General features: G+C 42.4%; 1 protein-coding gene across 1 annotated transcript; it reads left to right on the top strand.

Annotated features, from left to right (window-relative positions):
- Positions 1 to 19,348: 19,348 nt before the first annotated feature.
- LOC147337399 (uncharacterized) lies at positions 19,349 to 21,779 on the top strand. The gene is made up of 4 exons (XM_086262400.1): positions 19,349 to 19,663; positions 19,748 to 20,174; positions 20,319 to 20,601; positions 20,729 to 21,779. Exons 1-4 carry the CDS (start codon positions 19,597 to 19,599, stop codon positions 21,398 to 21,400), a joined length of 1,449 nt encoding a protein of 482 aa, XP_086118526.1. The 5' UTR covers positions 19,349 to 19,596; the 3' UTR covers positions 21,401 to 21,779.
- The last annotated feature ends 1,282 nt before the right edge of the window (positions 21,780 to 23,061 follow it).

The raw sequence follows: 23,061 nt of genomic DNA, 5'->3' as shown, positions 1-23,061 counted from the left end.
AGTTCAACAAAGATCGACGAGGGAGGCACGAAGGGCAAACTGCATGTTCAGTCCTAAGCAGCAGCCACTGAGGGAAGGACCTCCAGCCTTTTGTAGCCACAGGTGGGTTAGCCACTGATTGCCTCTTGGAGCATCATGGGATCCCGGGGCAGCCAATCGTCCGTGTGGTCTGGCACACTTCATTCTGCATAAGAGAGGGTTGGCACGGGTCTCCCAGTAACCAATCACACACAAGTCCTGGAACACATTGGTTTACCTAGAGGAAGGCGGGGCCACCTGAGGCCGGAGGCCGTAACATACATTAGTAGTGCAGTAAAAGTACATTTAGAACAATTGTAGATTAAAGCAGATTAAACGCAATCAATGGTAATGCTTAAGGCTGTATTATATACTTTTCTATATGCACGGCAGTTCATTTTAAACACAATTATATTTTTGCCTGCATTCTTAGCAGAGACGGTAATAGTGTGGGGTGAACAGTTTGTGCAAAGATCTGTCTGCAAGGATCCACTGTCACCTGACAAGCTGCAGCTCGAGAGGACGAGTCAAAAATAGTTGATTTCAGCCATCTGGTGCTGATATACAAACTACACCTGCTGGTGTAGGTGGGTCAGATGCTATTTGCAGAAATGTCTGTTTGTTTTGTGCTGCATGGAGAACCAGATGGGTGGAGGTTATTGCAGGGGAATCCATACAGTGAATGGTGAGCTGTCAGTCACCTGAACATACGTTAAACCTAAAATCTGTCATAGTTTCGCATGAATAACTAATTATGTTTATCCATCTGCATGCTGAAACTTTTAATGTGACTGGGCTTTCCTTACATATGTTGCTGTTCTTGCTGACAGTACCACTGCCTTCTAACTTCATAAAAGTATATACAGTACTATATCATAATCCTACGCTGATGATGATTGCTAACTTAAACCTAACACGAATCAGATAAACCCAAATCATCTCATTTAGGTTTTCACACTTTATGTTTATGAGACATGAATAACACTTTGTTCTTATTCATGTCACACTCTGAGACAAGTTTAGAAGATTTCCACACAAATATTCTTCACCATTTTACCACAAGACGCTCAGTTTCCATCAGTCAACTTCCAAATTTTTTTTTGTTTTAATACGTATATTCCTTTCAGAGGGCAGCATAAAGCTCCTTCTACTCTCAGTGAAGTGAACCTGTGTGGTCCAAAGGAGACGTTATATAGAATTTTTCAGAAAAATGTATTATATGTCAACTGCAACAACATAGTGCAGCGGTCTGGTAAGCATCCAAGAATAGCCAAAGTTTTGTAATGACATCAGTTTACCAGGACATTATGGACATTTCAATTTGGGTTATAAAAAGAAACTTTATAAAAAAAAATTAAAAAGCTGCTGGCCGACAGTAAAGAAGCAAAGCGGCACATTGTGCCACACAAAAGCTGCTCTGTTAGCTCCTGTAGTCTGGGCGGTGTGATGCAGTCGGCCACTGGCAATGGGCTGCTGGGAAATGGGACGTTTACCAGCAGGACTTGTTGTTATGCACACACCCAACAGATTTTGATGGATGGACTGGATCCCGTTAACAGGGAACGTTTCATATTTATACATGTGGGAGAGTGACCACAATACATAAACCAGGACTTTGTAAGCATTAAAAAAATTTTTTAAATCACAGTAGGGCACAGTTCACAAATCAAGTCATTCTCAGCTTGTTAAAAACTGTGGAAAAGCAAGCAGAACCAACCACTTTCCTTCAAAGAAAGCTCTTATGGTTCATTAAGTTCCTGCAGAGGAAAAAGCAGCTTTAAAGGCAGCAGAAGATCCAGCACAGAAAGTCTTTGTTTCTGGATATCGAGTCTTTTTGTTGTCTATAAAATGGTTTTTAATTCAGTCTGATGAAATCTGAAAGACCTCACCCAGCTCTTACCTCATACGTCACACTCTTCCCAACAGCTTTATCTCACTCCTGTCACCTTCTCCACTGCCATCATCTTGCCATGCACCTTCACTCAATACCAGGTTGAGATGCAAATGAGGAGACTTCACTCAGGCAAGTCTGCTGGACCAGACGGAGTGAGTCCCCTTGTCCTCAAGACCTGTGCCCCCCAGCTGTGTGGAGTCTTTCATAAACTGTTTATGCTGAGTCTGAGTCTGCAGAGGGTCCCGGTGATGTGGAAGACATCATGCCTCGTCCCTGTACCAAAGACGCCTCGTCCCAGTGGCCCCCAGGATTACAGGCCCGTGGCACTGACCTCCCACATCATGAAGACCCTGGAAAGGCTCATCCTGGACCAGCTGCGACCCATAGTAAGACCACATCTGGATCCCCTTCAGTTCGCTTATCAGCCTAGTCTCGGAACAGAGGACGCCATCATCTACCTGCTCAATCGTGTCTACACCCATCTGGACCAGCCGGCGAGCACTGTGAGGGTCATGTTTTTTGACTTTTCCAGTGCTTTCAACACCATCAGGCCGACCCTCCTGGGTGATAAGTTAGCAGCGATGCAGGTGGATGCTTCTCTGGTGTCCTGGATTGTTGATTACCTGACAGGAAGACCACAATATGTACGTCTCCCACAGTGTGTGTCTGACAAGGTGATTAGCAACACAGGGGCACCACAGGGGACTGTCCTCTCCCCCTTCCTCTTCACCCTCTACACCACAGACTTCAGCCACTGCACAGAGACATGCCATCTTCAGAAGTTTTCTGATGACTCTGCGGTGGTTGGATGCATCAGCAGGGATGATGAGACAGAGTACCGGGCTGTGGTCGACTCCTTTGTCACGTGGTGTGAGCAGAATCATCTGCAGCTCAACGTGGCAAAGACCAAGGAACTGATCGTGGACTTCAGGAAGACCAGGAAACACTTGACCCCTGTTTCAATCCAGGGGGTCTGTGTTGACATTGTGGAGGACTATAAATACCTTGGAGTACACATTGACAATAAACTGGACTGGGCTAAAAACACCACAGCACTTTACAGGAAGGGCCAGAGTCGTCTCTATTTTTTGAGGCGACTGAGGTCCTTCAACATCTGCCAGAAAATGCTGAGGATTTTCTATGAGTCTGTGGTGGCCAGTGCGATCCTCTATGCTGTTGCATGCTGGGGGAGCAGGCTGAGGGTCGCAGATGCCAACAGACTTAATAAACTGATCCGTAAGGCCAGCAATGTTGTGGGGATGGAGCTGGACTCCCTCAAGGTGGTGTCGGAGAGGCGGATGCTGTCCAAGATAAAGACAATGTTGGATAACACCTCCCACCCACTCCATGACATGTTGGTCAGTCACAGGAGCTCGTTCAGTGAGAGACTGAGATTACCGAAAAGCACCACTGAACGACACAGGAAATCATTCCTGCCTGTGGCCATCTCCCTGTACAACGCATCCACTTAACACACTGTTTGCTGCTACAGCTACACATGTTTCTTTTCCAAATATTTATTTATAAGTGACTTATGTATGTATGTATGTATATATATGTATATATTGTACTATTCTTAGTTAGCGTATTGTCTGTCTTGTCTTAATGTTGGTTTAAAATGGAGCACTGTAACAAAAAATAATTTCCCCCAGGGATCAATAAAGTATTCTGATTCTGATTCTGATTCTGATCTTTATCACCAACTCCTTCATGCTACCTCCTCTGTGACCTATTCTTAACCCCTCCTCCAGCAAATCACCTCTCCTTTAGCTCTTCATCACCAGCTTTGTTTCTTCTGTGGTTGGTCTTTAATCACACGGTTAGTGGGTTTAAACCAGCTGTGACTCTGTCACCGTGTGTACGAATGTGTCATTTGTAAAAACAAGGACACACCGTTCACCCTTGCCAGCCTCCTAATTCCTCACACCAGATATCCTTCCTTCTCCCACTTCGTCATCTCACATCTGACTCTTAAATTTTCACTGTGCTCAATAAATTGCTTTGTTTCTGTTTATTATCCTTGTCTGTGTGGCACATTAACACCTGCATATGCACCAGGCAGTTTATAGCATTCACAGTATTCAGGTGTTTTTTCTCCTGCTGAGTTTCAGTGGCTCATTGCTATATGTGGAGGTGAGGAGTGTCAGCTGTGGGTGGAGCAGTGGGCGGGATTTATTAAGCCGGAGGAGGCATGAATCCATCTGTCAGATAGACCTCAAACGTCTCTTTTAATAGCTCCATCATCAGACGCTGCCAGCAGCTCTAATTGGCAGAAAGTGGGAGTTGATGGTATTAAAATGGCTGCCGTGCTGTTCACCTCCATGACTGCAGCCTGTCAGTTACATGGGAGGCTAAGTGAACATGGACGAGAGAGGCAGAGAGAGTGGGAGGGAGAGAGAGAGGCGCTGAGTTGAAGAGGTGCAGAGTTGGACACACAGAGAGCTTTATTTTCAGTGTTTGCTATTACTGCTTTTAACAAGACCTGGAATTCATGTATTATAGCACTGCCAATACCAGTGGAACCAATCTGGCACCAATTAATGAAGCAATTAATGACAATTACTGCTAATTATTAGCTAACTGTTTTCTATTTAAATCACGTAAACTGAGAATTTCCATTTCAAGTTCCCCCTGGGTCCAAAACTATTTGGATTTCTCAAAGACAAAGACGACGCAGAGAGATGAAACGGTAAAATTCTCATTTTCAGAAGCCATGCCGAACCCAAAGGTTTCACATTCTCTAGGATCGTTAAAAAGCCGGCTAAAATGATAAAAGAAGGAAGAAAAAACCCATGGTTAAAAAGGGTTAAAAACATGTGCTTTGTGACTTTTTTACACTTGCATGTTTTATTAAAGAAAGAAAAAAAATCATCACCTAGTAATGCAAAAATGTAAACCTGCAGCATTGTTTTATTTCCTTGCAGGACACTGCGAGAACGAGATTCAGGCAAGTTATTGCAGGTAGACAAGCTGCAATAACTAATCTTAGGGAATATGCACAAGCAAAGAGCACTGGGACTTCTGAAGCTCTTGTTGAAGGTATTAGGTTAGCAGGGTTGTTGTAATTATTGAGGCTACATTGTGTTTGGCTGGCAACTGTTGTGATTGTGTGAAGAAACCTCCGGCAGAAACAGGCTCAGGGAGGGGCGGGGCCATCTGCTGCGACTGGTTGGGGTGAGAGAAGGAAGACAGGATAAAAGACATGCTGTGCACGAGAGCCAGAGATTAAAAACAAGTGTGATTCAGCAGAGAGGCCTATTAACACATGTTCAGTGAGAAGGGTGACTGAAAAGGAAATACTCAATGCATCATGGGAATCCCTCAGCAGTTTACACCTATTGCAGCATAACAGAGGATTCAGGGTCACCTGATTCAGCCCTAACTATATGCTTTATCAAAAAGGAAAGTTTTAAGCCTAATCTTAACAGTAGAGATAGTGTCTGTCTAATTCAACTACATGTCTGCATTTGCAGTGTTTTTATAACAGAAGTAAGACTTCTATAAATCCATCTGATTGACTCAATTAGAGAAGTTAAATGAAGTTTCAGATTTCAGATTCCTTTTAGAGAGCCGAATGGTGGCTATTAACAATGCAACAAACATAAAAAAAATGCTGCTTGAGATGCATTTATACTGAAGATGAGAAATTATTTTCTAAATGTTTCATTATATTTGTGATTTGTGCAACTGAAAATTGTTAACAGAATTTAAAAATCTGTGAACCCTGCCTATGCGTAATTTTATACTTGTTTGAATATAAATACTTTTCTATTTGTAAAGAATTAATTTTACACTATTGTTACACTTCAATTAAATTTATATAATCTTCACATGTGACTGCAGTAACAAATAGATGGTGGAAGTGATGGCTTTAGTTTGAAAAGCTACTTCTGTGCCCAGTAAAAACTTACTAAGTCCCATGCAGTTCAAAAGAGCATGCTATAACAGAAGAGCACATAATACGTACATAATAACAAGTACATAATATGACCAGCACAGTATACCCTGTGTTAGGGATGGTTCTTTAGAGAACCGGTTCCCAGATCGTAAGTCTTCCTGCTTATCGATCCCTCTTCTTGAACTCTCGCTACATTCAGCTGGTTTCAGTTCGTGTTTCAGAGGAGAGAAATAGTGGCGCAGTCTCCAGTGTGGACATTACCTTTATTTTTATTACATAAAAGGATGAGAGCACGATGGTAAAGTGGAGACTGCTGCAGGACAGAAACAGCAGCATTATACTGCTAACACAACTTTAGCTCTTTGCAAGCACCTGCACAGATAGCATGCTAACGCTAAGCTAGCCAAGAACCCAGAGTGTTGTTAAAGCTGAGTAAATGCTGACCCCAGACCAGCAACATGATAAAGTGAGCCGCTGCTGAATTTCAGCAGGGAACAAACTGATGAGCAGTCAGGCTGCAGGTTTCTACCTGTTCATGTTTCTACAGTAGAATCACCATGACGTTCGCTTTATCGTGTTTCAGAACATTTTACAGATTAACATGAAAGTAACGTACCAAGTAGTCTAATGAATGTCTTTAACCTGGGTGTAATTAAGTAACGTACTGCATTACATATAAGAAGAGTGTTCTGTGTGATATTTGCAGTAATTACTGTTTTGAGCAATGACCCAACACTGATCACAACAAAGATGGGGAACAACTCCAATGTGCACAAGCATGTAATTAATTTGCATGAATGTATGTCTTTGATATGCTGCGTAGACATAGTGGTGAGCCAATAATCAATAAGAAACCGGATTTGCTAAATTCTTATCATTTCTCATCTCTACCCTGTGGGTCGCACACCAGGTCCAGTAGATAGATGGTGTCTTGTTTTGACAAAACGTTTGAATTTTTGGACTCCCGTACCTCCTGAGCCAGGTGCTTACAGCATCCGGTACCCCCGATGACCTCGCATAAAAGTACTAACCAGGTCGACCCTGTTTAGCTTCTGACACCAGACAAGTTTGGGCGTGCTCAGAGTGGTATGGCCATAAGCCAGTGGCTTCCAATCTCAATCCAAACATATAATTGGTACATTAATTGTTCATTCTTAATTGGCTGCAGTGTGTGTGGTTGTCTGTCTTTCAAATAGACTGGCAAGCTGTCCAGGAAGGGCTCGGCTTGGTTCCAGGCCCTTGCGACCCAACACTGGACAGATGGTTAAGAAAATGGAAGGATGGGCAATGAAAAAAAGATTCAAAATCTGTTCCTTAAACCTTAAACTTAAACTACAAATCAACATAAATAAAGAAAAGAGCGTCATCTTATCCCACTCTCCTCTGTTCAGTGTGTCCTTGCAGAACACCCAACCGATGTTAAGAATTTGTGGAATGTGTCGAGAAACATCTCTGCCTTGAGGGGGCACCAGCAGAAACGACTATTCCAATACAACCCCGCTGCTGTGCAGATTTTCCTAATAAATCATATCGGATGCAGAGTCCAGCTGAGAGCCGGGAGGGAGGGTTCCAACAGAATCCCTGCTGTTCAGTCAGGACAAAAATGCCCTGATCCTCCCATGAGCTGGTTGCCTTAGCGATTATGTCTCGCCCTCAGACTGGCAGGAAATCAGAAGTGCCTGAAGGCATCATTCTGACCTCTGTTACTGCAGATCAGAGCTGCATGGACATGGACCCAAAGTGTGTCTAATTGCACTAAAGGGGGAAATCTGACAAGCAAGTCTGTGGTTAATGGCTGCCAGTGACTGATGCTCCCTTCACGCTGTCCTGAAGTGAGCACTCAGCCGGCCACTTCCTGTTTGTAATCGGATAAGCAGCAGACTCGACCTGGATGGATGGAAACCCTCGCTGAGAATCTGATTCTTTGCACTGCAGAGCCAGCATGCGAGGATATTTATTTCATGGTTTTCACATGACTTTTATAATGAGACTTAGCAGCTGTTACAGGAACCTCTATCTCTTTAGGCTGGTCCTTCTGTATTGTATCATAAAGGGGGCTCACCTGGAGCTTACCTCCAAAGCACCTTTGCACCCTATTTACTGTACATTTATTCCTTAACTTTTGATGCAATAGTACAGAAATCCACCCGATCAGACCTCACAGAGGCAACAATGAATGTTCATAGAAATGTAGCAGCCGTTCCTTTACTCATAAAATATATTTTCCCCCAAAATGTACAGCTTCCTACTCAATAATACCATTAAGCAGAAAAAAAGCTTTATTTCTGTTACACACACACATAGCTTGGAGTGTTGCCAAACAGTGACTGTATTGAGTTGTGATACTTATTTATGAAGAAGTTTAAATTATAATATGTGTAAATTTATGGAGAACAAAATGGAATTTAGATGCAGATTGTATAAAAATGTGTCCCCAATTTGCAGTCTTTTGGTTTAGCTGCTCAGCTGTGATAAAAATCATGGAGTAATGGAGCTGTTTTAAATATACACACCAGAAGATTAGCATACAGTAACTTGATGTTTCAACCGTGGACTAAAAACACTGTCTTTGTCAATTTTTTTTTTCTTGGTTTGTTTGATTTCCTTCTTCTCTTTCAGCATTTAGTGGCTCCTGCTCTCTATTAAATTCAAGGCAAAAGCCTTGTTCATAAAGTGTTTCACACAGCCTGCAAATACTTTATTACCTGACCCAGCCACGCTGACAGCTTATTTACAGTACCCCTAACCAAATATCATGTATCCTAACATCTAACCCTATCCTACCAGAATATGTAGTTATTTATTTTTAACATTCTGATTGTTTTCCCCAAATATCAGCAACAATGGACTGAAATACATAGAAAAGAGCAAAAGAAAGAGAAATAAGCTTTGAAGGAAGAGTTGGGCCTTATTTTACCCCCTATGTGACCCAAAGTTGGAGCCAAAGTGGGATGTTGGGTACTGATAAAGTTTTTAAAAATACATTCTAAGAGATATACACCAAAAACTAATTGCTTTTTTTGTTTAGGCTGTATGGAATACAGTTTAGGAGTACAGTTACCTTCTATCACATTCTGACTGGTTTAAGCAGCTCGTGTTAGTATCTTGTCTGTCAGAATGATGTAAACATGATATTTGATAAAACACAAATACTTTTGGATCACTGGCTGGGGGTCAGTCTACACAATGCAACACGTTCCTGTTGTAAAAGTGAAAGTGGCAAGAGTGGAGCACTTGCTGCTGATGCTAATGTGCATCAGTGAATAGTGACGTGAAGCAGGAGTTCTAAAATGATGTGTTCCTGTTATCGTGTATGCTGTAATCCATCCCGGCTGTGGCTGTCAGCCAATCCAAGGAAGTGGGGTGCACGAGCGGGGCAGGTGAGCGGATGCAGTTCGTGTCAGCTGTACTCGGTCACTTTGACAAACATGTGCTTCAATTAGAAAAGCCATTAATTTAAATTTCAGCTGTGATCTCGCCTCACATCTCCGCCTTCTGCTGCACAATGGCTGACTTTGTTCATTTTGTGGTTGGCCGACTTCAAGTAATAGAGGTCTTGCATACAATCTGCAAGGATTTTTTTAAGCATGCGTGTGTTAAAATAGCTTTGCTATTCAGGGGCTGTTGAGCTTCCAACAGAGTAGTGTGTCAGCAGACCTGGGATGTTAAAGCTAGAGCAGTTCAGGCCGCAATGAGTGTCCTGCTCAGTGTGCCTTAATAACTTTAATGTCCGTCCTTTTAGTGTCAACCTTTGCTACACGATGACCATCAGCAGCTTCTAACAGCTGCTAAACCCTGTTTAACATCAGTGTAAAATGATTACGCTTTGAAAGCTACCTGACAATGCATGTGGACGACTGTCTCTATGATTGTGTTCCTTCTCATGATTCATATTTATTAAAACACATCTTTTTAGACTGAAAAGTCTTTTTAGACTTTTGCCCTCTACCTGAAATCCAGTGGCAGGGACAGGAGGAGAGAGAGAGAGAGAGAGAGAGAGAGAGAGAGAGAGAGATATGAGACATGACTAAAACGGTAACAAATCATATTAATCATTTTATCCCTAAATGAGTTTTTCCTCACCTGTTATAAGAAGACCGATGTTCCATTCTTCAGCCCTGTCGCCAACACAATAAATTTAAATACATCTAATTTACAGCCGCAAATGTGTTTAGAGGAAAAGAAATGCTGCTTCAATTATGTTTTTATCATCATAATGAGAAAACTTTGTTAATGGATGTATCTGCAAGTGGCAAAATGTTCACCAACAATATGCTGCATTTCATCGGTTTAGCTGCCTGATAAATAAAACTTTCAATATGTGATCTTTTGGCAGCGGTGGTGCTGTGAATGTTAGCTGCCAGTTAGTGCATTTTGTCAACAACTCTCACAACTTCAGAAAGAAAAACATGCGTATGTGCGTATGTGCGTGTGTGCGTGTGTGCATCCGTGCATGTGTGTGTTTTGTTGGTATAATCTCCCGCCTTCATCTCTGGCCACCCTGTCTCTAAAGCGAATCAGAGCTTTCACAATGGGACAATCATCAGTGAGGAAAACCTGTCGCCCAGCAATCAAAAGCTTTGGATGATCCTTCTCTCCACAATCACTCACTTTTATCTTACCCTCATTTGTCGGCATTCAGAGGAGAGTAAACATGTTCATGCCCTGCAGCAGCTTCTGTTTTTCTCCTCTCTGTAAGTTCAGCTGGAATCTGTTGCACGCTGCCTTGAATTCAGCTGAGCAGTAATAATCAGCAGCAGACGATCCTAATTACAGAGCAGCGAGTGTCTGGCTGCAGCTGAGGTCAGAGGCCAAGCGCAGCATATTAAAGCCATTGTTCTCCCAATGATCCTGCCGGCCTCCTGAGGCTCTCTAAACTAAGTGAACTACTTGCAGTCAAAAACTTGCGAGTGGACTTTTGTCTCCCCAGAGTTGGAGTTAATGGGAAAAGGAAACTGAACTTTTCTCTGAAGCTTAACTGTTTAACTTGGAGCTGCTCGCTGCTGTGTGCGTTCCACACCACAGAGCCTTTTCTTTTCTCTTTCATTTTGTTTTCTTCAGAGGTTTGGATCCCTCAGCTTCCTCGTCGTACCTCGCCACCCCCGGAGAGCAATCCGGGCCTCGGCCTTATCTTTGGGAGGCACATTTTCCCGAGGGAAATCTCCCAGCCTCCACCTTGGGTTCTGCACTTAAGTGATGAACAAGTGAAACATGGACGGTCTTTGTCTGCTCGCCGCTAATCAGCGAGGCAGAGCGCTGCCGCTGCTGCCATCTGGCCTCGCTGCACTACCTGCATCGCTAACATCCCTCCTCCTTCACTCTTTCCTTGTCTCCCTCTTCCTCTATCCCTCCATCAAAAAACTTTAAAATGTCCTATTAAAGTTGTGACGAAAAGGAGAGTCCTGCATTCAGCACTTTTGCTAGTGAAGTATCAGAAGTGAAAGTCCTCGCTGTGTCAAAGCTTGTGTGCAGACTGGATTTGTTGCTGCGAAATCTTTCAGGTTTTTACTTTATTATATTAAAGCCATGTCATCAATATTCAATATAAATCTAATTTTGTAATTTATTTTCAGATTATATTACTAGTGTAAAGTAGTGTAACCCTGTTCTTTTCTGTTTAAATGCTGTATGTATTTTTCTATGACAAACAATAAAGTTGTATTATAGTCTAATATTATAAGTATTATAAACTAATAGAGCTGATGATACATCAACCTCCATATCTACAATATCAAAAAAGGAAAGGAAAACATCAAATCATCAGAGGACTTAAAGTAAAACTAACTTGCTGTAATGTAACTAACCGATGCAAAGTTACCTACAACAAGAATGTCTCTGCTTCAGCCAATCAAAAAGCTTCAATATTCAGCCCATCAAATTTGTCTGCTTTCTCCTTTAAGTATATGTGACAGTTTTAAGCATGGATTATATTTTCCATCTCCTTGCACTTGTGCCTCTGTGATACACACAGGTGTGAGTTTCATTTTCAGGAAAGTGAACCAAGTAACAAATCTGGTGAGCGAGGTGAAAGGTGAACAGAAATTGTGTTGTTGTGACAAATAAACCGTGTTTCCAGTGTTCTATTACACCAATCCCAGAACCGTAATTCAGGCTGGTTCCTGTCACCTCAGGACTTCACAGTAGAGCTCCTTGGTAAAAATCCAACCACGGGATGACAAACTGCTCACCCTTTAGGGTTTGGGAACAGGACTTTTCCACTAAAAAATGGGCTCCTGTTTTTTATTAGCAGGGATGATTCTGTGCACAAAGGCTTGGTCAGTGTGAAGATTTTGTGATTGCTAAATCTGATGTCCAAGATGATGTGGAAAAGTGCAAGTGATGAGAACAGGACTTCCGGGAAGTGGCTTAGAGATGTAGAGGAATGTTGACCTGAGTATCTTGAAACCTAATAAATTGTTTACCTCGCAATTACATTTGTCTACCTTATTTTTGGAAACATTTGCTGATTTGCTGGTGGAATCAAAAGAATAGACATGTGTGGCGTTTTCAAAATGTTTTGAACAATAGCAGAACTCTGTTTGGGATTTTAATAGTTGGTGTATTTCAGTCAAATGATAAAAGAAGACAGAAGAGTAAATCATGCATGTGTGGAAGGCAGTGCAGTGTGCAGCTACATATGTTCTATATATTTAAATAAAATGAACAACAACGTCACGATCTGTGAATTACTTCATACAGAGCCCCAATTCAGGTCAACACAGTGTTTGCTGTTGCTGTTGCACTTAAGTTCTTGAAGTCAGCTTTTTTATCCACTTTCTCTGTGATCACGGCAGTTCATAACTGGTTCAGAAACACTAGTTTGAGATCAGGACACCTCCATTCTTTGCCTAATAAAGCTTATTAAACTGCGCTCATTAAACGGCCGTTGATCTGCAGCGGTCATTCGACTCTCTCTGTGACAGGAGTCAGCTCTATTCGTCAGCAGGATTGTAATCAGAGTCCAGAAGGAGAACATATCAGAACTGTTCTCCTACTGCTGAATATGTAAAGCCTTATTGAAGCTACGCTCCAGCAATTTCTCTTAATTACTGGAATAATCAGATTGAAGGAAAGGAGAGGCTTCACTTATTGGATTAGCTGAGACGATCTTCTAACGCAAACCATCTCCTCGTCTCTTATCTGCCTTGCTCTTTTCAGCTCAGTGAGATTCAATCAGCTTTATTGGCACAAGAAATTTCAAACAATATGTACAACGCAAGGAAGTGCAATAGAGATAATTACAAATAATTTAAATATCAATATTACCAGGCACCATGATTACATTGAGAAAGAAATTAAAAAGCCTAAGAAAATAAAGACCACTGTTTCATGTACTGGGTAGACATATTAAAAACTATTAAACCAATAATTATGAGCAGTGTGCGATAAATTGGTTTAAAATAGAGTATTTTAAAGTATTTTTCACTGTTTTTGCATACCAGGGAACTTATTGCAAAGTGCCATGATCAGAATCTATACCAGCAATATATGTGCACACAATATGCTGTTAAAAATGACAGTTAACCTAAAAAGTGGGCATGTGACTAAGCTTCACATAAACACTGATATTTAACCATAAATGTTTATTGCAAAGTGTCAAATGTAATGAAATGCGCTGGAATACTTATTATTGGTTCTTCAACTCACATGATGTTCAAGCAGTGCCAGTACACCCATCATGCAGTGTTAGGCAAAAGTATCACTGCAGTATTTATATTTATATGATGATAGAAACCTGTTATAATCTTGGCAGTATCGGGTTGTCATAATAATTGTTTTTGTTTGGTCTGCCTACGTCAGTCCACAATCACAGCTGAAGAAATGTCTAAAACAAGGTGGGAAACTTTTGCCAGCAGTAGATATCAGCTTAAACAAATCATTGAGCACAAGCCAAGTTTACTGTGTCATTAAACAGTAGTTAATGATGCCACACAGACACACACACACATGCATACTAGTAAATGTGATGAGCGATATACTGTTTAAAGAGGACATGAAACACTAAACATATAAAGGCGTATTTACATCATGGAGCACTGCTCTCCCTGCCTGTAAAGCTGGATTTAAGAAATAAGTGCTTACAGTTTAAGTTTTGGAAACATATGTAGCGCCATCTTCTGTCAGTACAAAACATTGTGTCATGTGGTTGGTTGGTTGGTTGCAGCTAGAGGCTAACATTAGTTTATGTTAGCTAACTAGTGGCTAAATCTAAAAACCAGTTTTGTGCTGCTCCTGGCTGCAACTATGCGTTTTATGTTGAGAAATTATAATATAATTCCCACTCTCTGTCTCTTTAGCAATAATTGGTTGTTTGCTGTTTGGCTAGCTGCACTCAAAAGGGAAAATCCAGCTGTTAGCCATAATGCTCGGGTTTGTAAAGCACTTTATAAATGAGGAATGTGTGGAGGAGAGCCTGTTTGAGTTACCAGACCAACACGCTTTAGTCCACACTCCAGCTTTCCCTCACCAGCCAGGTGTACCAAGCCATGCAATCAGCTGGCAAAGCTCACCACATTGCTCCTTCATGTTTCTTTAAAGTAGCTTTTGGATGCTTGCTTTTTGCTACGTTTACACCAATCAGGTCATGACATTATGACCACTGACATAATGATTATGTCTTTACCATGGAACCTGTTAGGGAGCAAGTCATAATTTTGTCCTCAAAGTTGATGTTAGAAGCAGGAAAAATGGGCAAGCGTAAGGATTTGAGCAATATTGACAAAAAGCCAAATTATGATGGCTGGACGACTAGGTCAGGGAACCTCCAAAACTCCTTCTCTTGTGAGGTGTTCTCAGTCTGAGGTGGTCAGTATCTATTAAAAGTGGCCCAAAGAATATTCCTAGAATAATTATGCATAATGCTCGACGACTCAGATCATAAACCATATGATTTTGAAGCTGGTATTGACCCTGAAAGGAATGTGCTTAATACAATTAATGTCACATGTGAATATTATACAGAGAAGCAATTCAGGGATAATGTTGAAATAGCTAATACATTTTCACTAATTCATTTTAATTGCAGAAGTCTTTATAGAAGTTTTGCTTCGATTAAAGATTTTTTGTATAGTTTGAGAGGCAAGTTCCAAATAATTGCTTTATCTGAAACATGGTTAGATGAGACTAGGGGTTGTCATTTCTATATTGATGGGTACGATTTATACTTTGTAAATAGAACTAAGAAGAAGGCAGGAGGGGTGGCACTTTTTGTTAACAGTGATTTGAAATGTAAACCAGTTGAATATATGTCTGTGGTTATTGATGACTTAATGGAGTCTGTGACAGTGGAATTGGACATAGAAAGAAGAAGTAATATAATTGTTACTTGTATATACAGGAAACCAGGGTCACAGATTGAGTTATTTACAGACGTAGTAGAAGACTGTATGGTTAAGGGAAATAAGACCTTATGTTTGTGTGGTGATTACAATGCTGATCTTTGCAAAGAGAGAAATGATAAGGCTGCATCAGATTTTTTTGAATTATTATTTGGAAAAGGATTTTATCCTTTAATTATTAAGCCCAGTAGAATAACGGATAAATCAGAAAAACGAATTGATCATATTTTTATTAATAGCTTGGACAGTAACATTATGAGTGGCCTCATCATAAACAATATAAGTGATCACTTACCAGTCTTTTTTACTTTTGATTTAAATATGAAAAGATAGGGAGAAGTTGGTTTTGAGAGTCATAGAAGGGTAAGAAATAATGAGGCAATTAACAAGTTTAGACAAGATCTCATGGAAGTGGACTGGAAGGAGCTTTATGTTAATGAGGTTAACGTTCCATATGGAGCATTTTTAAATACTTATTTGGCCTTGTATGATAAACATTGTCCATTGGTACCATTTAAGTATAAGAAAAAGAATAAGAATTTGAAACCTTGGCTAACTAAGGGTCTTGCAAGTGCGTGCAAAAAGAAGTATAAATTATATAGGGATTATATACAGAACTAAGAACGCGGAAATGAAATATAAAGTTTATAAAAATAAGTTGGTATTAATATTGAGGAAAGCCAAGAAAGACTACTATAATAAACGTTTTCAAGAAAACAAAAACAATATTAAGGGCATTTGGAATATTTTTAAAGACGTATTGGGTAAAAAAAACACACCCTCAGATCTGCCTCTTTATTTTATTAAAAATAATCAAGTTGTTGCAAAAACAGGAGACCCTTTTGAGGAAAACATTGAGGGAACAGTTTACCCTGCCAGGGTTACCGGTGCCCCGCCCTGGAGCCAGGGGAGGGTGCCCGAGGGCGAGCGTCTGGTGGCCGGGCCTTAGTCCATGGGGCCCGGCCGGGCACAGCCCAAAAAGGGGACATGGGCCCATCCTCCTGCAGGCCCACCACCCGCAGGAGGCGCCGTAGAGGTCAGGTGCATTGTGTGCCGGACGGCGGCCAGGAGCGGAGACCCTGGCCGACTGATCCCCGGCTACCAAGACTGGCAATTGGGACAATTCAATGTCACCTCTCTGGTGGGGAAGGAGCCTGAGTTAGTGCGTGAGGTTGAGAGGTACCGGCTAGATATAGTCGGGCTCACCTCTATGCATGCCTTGGGCTCAGGAACCAGTCTCCTGGAGAGGGGCTGGACTCTGTCTCAGTCTGGAGTTGCCCCTGGTGAGAGGCGGCGGGCTGGGGTGGGTATTTTAATATCCCCTCGGCTTGCTGCCAGTATGTTGGGGTTCTTCCCGGTGGATGAGAGGGTTTGTTCCCGCCGCCTTAGGGTCGGGGAATGGGTCCTGACTGTCATCTGCGCTTATTCGCCGAGTGGCAGTTCAGAGTACCCAGCCTTCTTAGAGTCCCTGGAAGACTTCAATGCTCACGTTGGTAACGACAGCGAGACCTGGAGGGGCGTGATTGGGAAGAACGGCCTCCCTGATCTGAACCCGAGCGGTGTTTTGTTATTGGTCTTCTGTGCAAATCACAGTTTCGCTATAACGAACACCTTGTTCGAACATAAGAGTGTCCATAAGTGCACGTGGCACCAGGACACTCTAAGCCACAGGTCGATGATTGGTTTTGTAATCGTATCCCCAGACTTGCGACCATATGTGCTGGACACTCGGGTAAAGAGAGGGGCTGAGGTGTCAACTGATCACTGGTGAGTTGGATCATGTGGCAGGGGAGGACGCTGGACAGACCTGGTGCACCTAAACGCGTAGTGAGGGTGTGCTACGAATGCCTAGCAGAGGCCCCAGTCCGCGAGATCTTCAACGCACACCTCTGGCAGAGCTTCAACAGCATTCCAAGGGAGACTGGGGACATTGAGTCCAAATGGACCATGTTCAGCATCTCCACTGCCAAAGCTGCTGCATTGAGCTGCGGCTGCAAGGTGGTTGGTGCCTGTCATGGTGTTATTCCCCGAACCAAATGGTGGACACCATAGGTGAAGGGAGCCACCAGGTTGAAGAAGGAGTCCTATCAGGCTTGGTTAGTCTGTAGGACTTCGGAGGCAGCTGATAGGTACCGGCAGGCCAAGCGGAATGCAGCTCGGGCAGTGGCTGAAGCAAAAACTCGGGTGTGGGAGGAGTTTGGAGAAGCCCTGGAAAAAGACTTTCGAACTGCCTCAAAGAGATTCTGGCAAACCGTCAGGCATCTCAGGAGGGGAAAGCGGTGCTCTACCTGCACTGTGTATAGTGCTGGCTGAGCACTGCTGACTTTGACTGAGAAATTGTTGGGCGGTGGAAGGAATACTTCCATATAGCCATTCGTTCCCTATACTACCGTTGCAAGAGCTTGGTTCACATTGCCGGCAATAAGTCAGACTCGTTCCCGGTGGGTGATGGGCTCCGCCAGGGCTGCCCTTTGTCACCGATTCTGTTCATAATTCTTATGGACAGGATTTCTAGGCGCAGCCAAGTGGCGGAGGGCTTTCACTTCGGTGGCCTCAGAATCTCATCTCTGCTTTTTGCGGATGATGTGGTTCTGTTGGCTTCATCGGGTGATGGCCTCCAGCTAGCACTGGAACGGTTCACAGCCGAGTGTGAAGCAGCGGGAATGAGGATCAGCACCTCCAAATCTGAGGCCATGGTTCTCAGCCGGAAAAGGGTGGAGTGCCCACTCTGGTTCGGGGATGAGTTCCTGCCCCAAGTGGAGGAGTTCAGGTATCTTGGGGTCTTGTTCGCAAGTGATCGGAGAAGGGAGCCGGAGATCGACAGACGGATTGGTGCTGCGGCCGCAGTGATGCAGACGGTGCGCCGGTTCATTATGGCAAAGAGAGAGCTGAGTGTGAAAGCGAAGCTCTCAATTTACCGGTCGTTCTACGTCCCTACCCTCATCTACGACCACGAGCTGTGGGTAGTGACTGAAAGAACGAGATCGCAGATACAAGTGGTGGAAAATGGGCTTCCTCCAAAGGGTGGCTGGCCTCTCTCTTAGAGATATGGTAAGAAGTTCAGCCATCCGGGAGGGGCTCAGAGTAGAGCCGCTGCTCCTCCACATCGAAAGGAGCCAGCTGAGGTGGTTCGGGCATCTGACAAGGATCCCTCCTAGGCGCCTCCTGGGTGAGGTGTTCCGGGCATGTCCCACCAGGAGGAGGCCCCGGGGCAGACCCAGGACACGCTGGAGAGATTATATCTCTTGGCTGGCCTGGGAACGCCTTGGTGTTCCCCCAGATAAGCTGGACGAGGTGGCTGGCAAGGGGGAGGTCTGGGCTTCTCTGCTTAGTCTGCTGCCCCCACGACCCGGCTCCGGATAAAGTGGAAGAAGATGGATGGATGGATGGATGGATGGATGGAAGTTGTTGAAGACAAGATCGAAGTGGCAAATGAAATTAATTCCTTTTTGGTAAATGTTGGACCTACTTTAGCAAATCTAATTTGAAAAAATGATGACCCAGAATATGAGGAAGTCTGGAAAGGAGAAAGTGGTTAATTCTATATTCTTAGCTGATATTACCATAAAAGAAATAGTAGCAATTGTAGAAAACTTTAAAAATAAGACATCTACTGACTGCGATGGTATAGACATGGTCATAAATAAAAAGACATTAGATTGTATAATTATTCCTCTTTGCTGTATTTTTAATCTCAGGAGTATTTCCCAATCGAATGAAAGTGGCAAAAGTGATACCCTTATATAAATCAGGAGATAAGCATTGTTTTAACAAGTATAGGCCAGTGTCTCTTTTGTCACAGATTTCAAAAGTGCTTGATAGTTTTATCAAACCCCCCCCCAAACTAATACACGAACTAATACACGAAAATCAATTTAGATTTCCTCAGGCTATTTTGGGACCTAAACCTTTTAATTTATATATCAATGTGATGTAGATGTTGATCTGTGATGTATCAAAAAGCTAAAATTTGATTTTATTTGCAGATGATACATTTTTTATTGCTCAGGAGAGAATTTGAAAGATTTGTTTGAAATCATGGTTTCTGAGATGTTAAATCAGAGATATTACAGTTTTTCTCGATTGCCTAAACACTATAACCAGACCTCTAAACTAAAATTTCAAAACCGTAACGCTATTGTTCAAAAAGCTCACCCATTTCCCTGAACTATAAACACTATTGCCTGCTTTGACACATGACTCAAATTTGGTGAACTGTTACTGCAAAACTCTACACACAAATCCCTACATTTTACAGTGCTTACACCATGTAGTCATTTAGAAAGCACTAGCATGCAATAATGTTAACTTAAGTCAGCATAGCTTGAGCTCAATTAGCACACAATTAACCAGGTGGAAACACTAGGAGTCAAAATTTAGCACACACCAATCAGAACCTGCGATGGATAGATAAAAGGGCCAAAGTCAGCTCATTCAGGTTTGAAACAATGGATCCAAAGAGATGCAAAGGAAGAGGACGTGGTGGAGAAAGAGGACGTGGTGAAGGAGGAGGACGTGGTGGAGGAAGAGGACATGGTGAAGGAGGAGGACGTGGTGGAGGAAGAGGACGTGGTGGAGGAAGAGGACATGGTGAAAGAGGAGGACGTGGTGGAGGAGGAGGACGTGGTGGAGGAAGAGGACATGGTGAAAGAGGAGGACGTGGTGGAGGAGGAGGACGTGGTGGAGGAAGAGGACATGGTGAAAGAGGAGGACGTGGTGAAAGAGGAGGACGTGGTGGAAGAGGAGGAGGAGGTGGTCTAGGACAACAGGAAGGTGGTGGAGGAGGAGGGAGAGGTGGAGGAGGAGGAGGACGTGGTGAAGGAGGTGGAGGTGGAGAACGACGGCGACAAGGAAGGGGAAGAGCAAGGGCAAGAAGACAGTCAGTCTCGGATGAAATTCGAGCCACTTTAGTTGACCATGTCCTTGTCCATGGGATGACTATGAGGGAGGCTGGGCAACGAGTACAACCAAATTTGAGTCGCTTCACTGTTGCCTCCATCATCAGAACCTTCAGGGAGGAAAACAGGTAGGTGTACTTGCAGTAAGACTGCTTTGTACAGTAACGTTTAAGTTACTGAACTTATGTGTCTTGAGTTTCAGTATGTTTCCATTATTTGCCTGTAAAATGAATGTGTGACAGTTACAGTAATGAGTGCTTCTATTTTTGTAGGACACAGAGACGACCACCTGGTGGAGGCAGGTTAAGGCTTTTGTCGGAGGAGCAAGAGAGGGAACTTGTAAACATGGTAATTGCAAATAATGTAATCCGCCTGCAAGAGATTCAAAGGAGAGTGATTGAGGATGATCATCTTTTTCGAGGCATAAATGCCATCAGCCTCTCCACAATTGACCGCATCCTCCGAAAGAATCAATTCCGGATGAAACAGGCATACCGAGTCCCTTTCGAACGAAACTCTGACAGAGTGAAAAACCAACGTGTGGAATATGTTCAGGTATGAGTTTTGATACTGTATAAAGTATTGTGTACCATCACAGCATGGCAGTTTATGCTGCCATTTCAGCACTCTTGAACTGTGGTTCAGGGTACCGATTGACTCTACTGTGTTATGTGTTTTGCAGAGAATCTTTGAGATTGAAGGACGGCCTGTTCCCCATGAAATAATCTTTGTGGATGAGGCAGGTTTTAACCTGACCAAAAGAAGGAAAAGAGGGAGGAACATAATTGGCCATCGGGCTATTGTAAATGTCCCTGGTCAGCGTGGGGGGAATGTCACTATGTGCGCAGCCATCAGCCAACGAGGGGTACTCCACCGTCATGCCGTACTAGGACCCTATAACACTATGCTTCTCCTTGCTTTTCTTGATGGTTTAAGACAACATATGTTCCAGCTGGACTACAGGGAACCAGCACAGCCAGAGCAGCCTCACTACGTTGTTGTGTGGGATAACGTCAGCTTCCATCGCGCTGCTCTGGTTCGTGACTGGTTTACCAATAACCCAAGGTTTTCTAATATCTTTCTGCCTGCATACTCTCCCTTTCTAAACCTGATAGAGGAGTTATTTTCGGCATGGCGGTGGAAAGTGTATGACCGAGAACCTTATGTCCGTGTTCACCTCCTTCAGGCCATGGAAGAGGCCTGCCTAGACATATCAGTAGATGCATGCCAGGGGTGGATCAGGCATGCAAGAGGATTTTACCCCCGCTGCCTGGCTGGGGCCAATATAGCCTGTGATGTGGATGAGATTCTCTGGCCTGACCCAGACCAAAGACAAGATGCTGAGGTGGGATAATGTTTCTGGTGTGTGTTGTACTGTATAGTACATGAATGACAATGTGCCACTGTACATACATTGGTTGCGTCTTTTGTGTTTATCATGTGACAAGGGTTTTGAAGGGGAGAACCATAAGCAACCTATTTGTTTTGGAACTATTGTTTTGAATTAATTGTACCAGTGTGCAAAACTCTGTTGTAGTGTGTGTGTTTTTGAGGGCTTGTGTTTGATGTCTGAGGGCAAAGTTTGGTTTTTCAGCAGGAGTGAATAGTTTTGGGTGTAGAGCTTCATTTTGACCTGGAAATAGGATGTTTGGGAAATTGAGTGAGATGTTATGGATTTGTGTTTACTGTTGTGAGGATATGAGGCGTAGTTTCAAGAAATGTGTTTTAGCAATCGAGAAAAACTGTAAAAATGAGATATTAAAAATATGGTTTGATGAAAATAAATTATCTTTGAATCTGACAAAAATGAAATTCATGATATTTGGCAATCGTGTAAAGGAGGAAGAAGTTATTATGTCAATTAATGGAGAATTGATCGAAAGACTTTTCACTTTTTGGGTGAAATAGTAGATGAAAATTTGATGTGGAAATCACACATTGAGTATATTAGAAAGAAGATGGTCAAAAACATTTATATTTTGGGAAAAAATTGGGAAAAATTTGGGATGAAGAGATTTATTAGACTACAAGTCAATGTTCATCTTATACTTTTCATTATTTTTCTCATACTTTAGTTATTGTGTGGAAGTTTGGGGGAATACATATGTGAATGCCATGAACCCTCTAAACCTATTACAGAAGAAAGTGATACAAATAATTCATAACGTTAAATATAGAGAACATACAAATAGATTGTTTATAAAATCGAAACTATTGAAATTAGGAGATTTAGTGAAACTAAGGACACTATTAATTATGTTTAAGGCTAAAAATAATACTTTGCCTTTCAAGTTACAAAGTTTATTTTTAATGTGTTCTGGGGGAGAGGACAGCAGAAGGAAATTTTGTTTTAAGCATGAGGTAGCTAGGACTACACAAAGATTAATGAGTCCAATGGTTAGGGGTATACGACTGTGGAACTCTCTTCATTATAACCTAAAGAACTGTACAAATTTATATTGTTTTTAAAAGTGTTACATGTCTAAAACGATAATTCAATATGAAGAGTATGAACAAAATTGGAGTTAATTGAAGAAGGATTTTTTTTTCTCTCCCACTTTCTCTCGCCTTATTTTATTTTATATACTTTTTTCCCTCCTTGTTATTATGTGAAGTGGTATATTGCTGATTGTAAATTTGTTGTTTGGTCTGCGTTAGGACCTGGAGATAAATGTTAGTTTGTTCCTTGGTTTATGGTGCCCACTTCCAATATTAGTTGGATCGCAGATAGGGGGCAGGGTCTAATAAGAATATTTTCTTCTTCCTGCTCCTTTTCACACATGGTTGCAGTGTTATACTGAGAGAAAGCATAGTTTGTGTGTATGAAAGAACAAAACTGTTGAAACTGTTGAACCAAGTGTGAAATACATAAATGAAATGAAAAGAAGGAACAGTGGTGAACCAATGACAGGACCAATGACATGATGAGTGGCAAAGACACACTGATGCATGTTGGGAGGAAGTTGTTTCAAAATACACAGAGCATCACAGTTTGCTGTTTATGGGGCTACAGAC

Source organism: Aulonocara sp. 'chitande type north' Nkhata Bay, linkage group LG2 (genome assembly GCF_057382095.1).
Source record: "Aulonocara sp. 'chitande type north' Nkhata Bay isolate Kocher_YH1m ecotype deep benthic linkage group LG2, A_spYH_male_GT1.1, whole genome shotgun sequence".
In the NCBI taxonomy this organism is placed as follows: domain Eukaryota; kingdom Metazoa; phylum Chordata; class Actinopteri; order Cichliformes; family Cichlidae; genus Aulonocara; species Aulonocara sp. 'chitande type north' Nkhata Bay.
Note: the sequence above shows the minus strand (reverse complement) of the source record. Positions and strands in the feature narration are given on the sequence as shown.

What these genes read in the sequence shown, in the direction of transcription:
- LOC147337399 (XM_086262400.1), top strand. Translation starts at nt 19,597, where the DNA reads ATGGATCCAAAGAGATGCAAAGGAAGAGGACGTGGTGGAGAAAGAGGA. An exon ending in ACGTGGTGAAGGAGGAGGAC is followed by an intron (nt 19,664 to 19,747) that starts GTGGTGGAGGAA and finishes ATGGTGAAAGAG; the next exon opens with GAGGACGTGGTGGAGGAGGA. An exon ending in ACCTTCAGGGAGGAAAACAG is followed by an intron (nt 20,175 to 20,318) that starts GTAGGTGTACTT and finishes CTATTTTTGTAG; the next exon opens with GACACAGAGACGACCACCTG.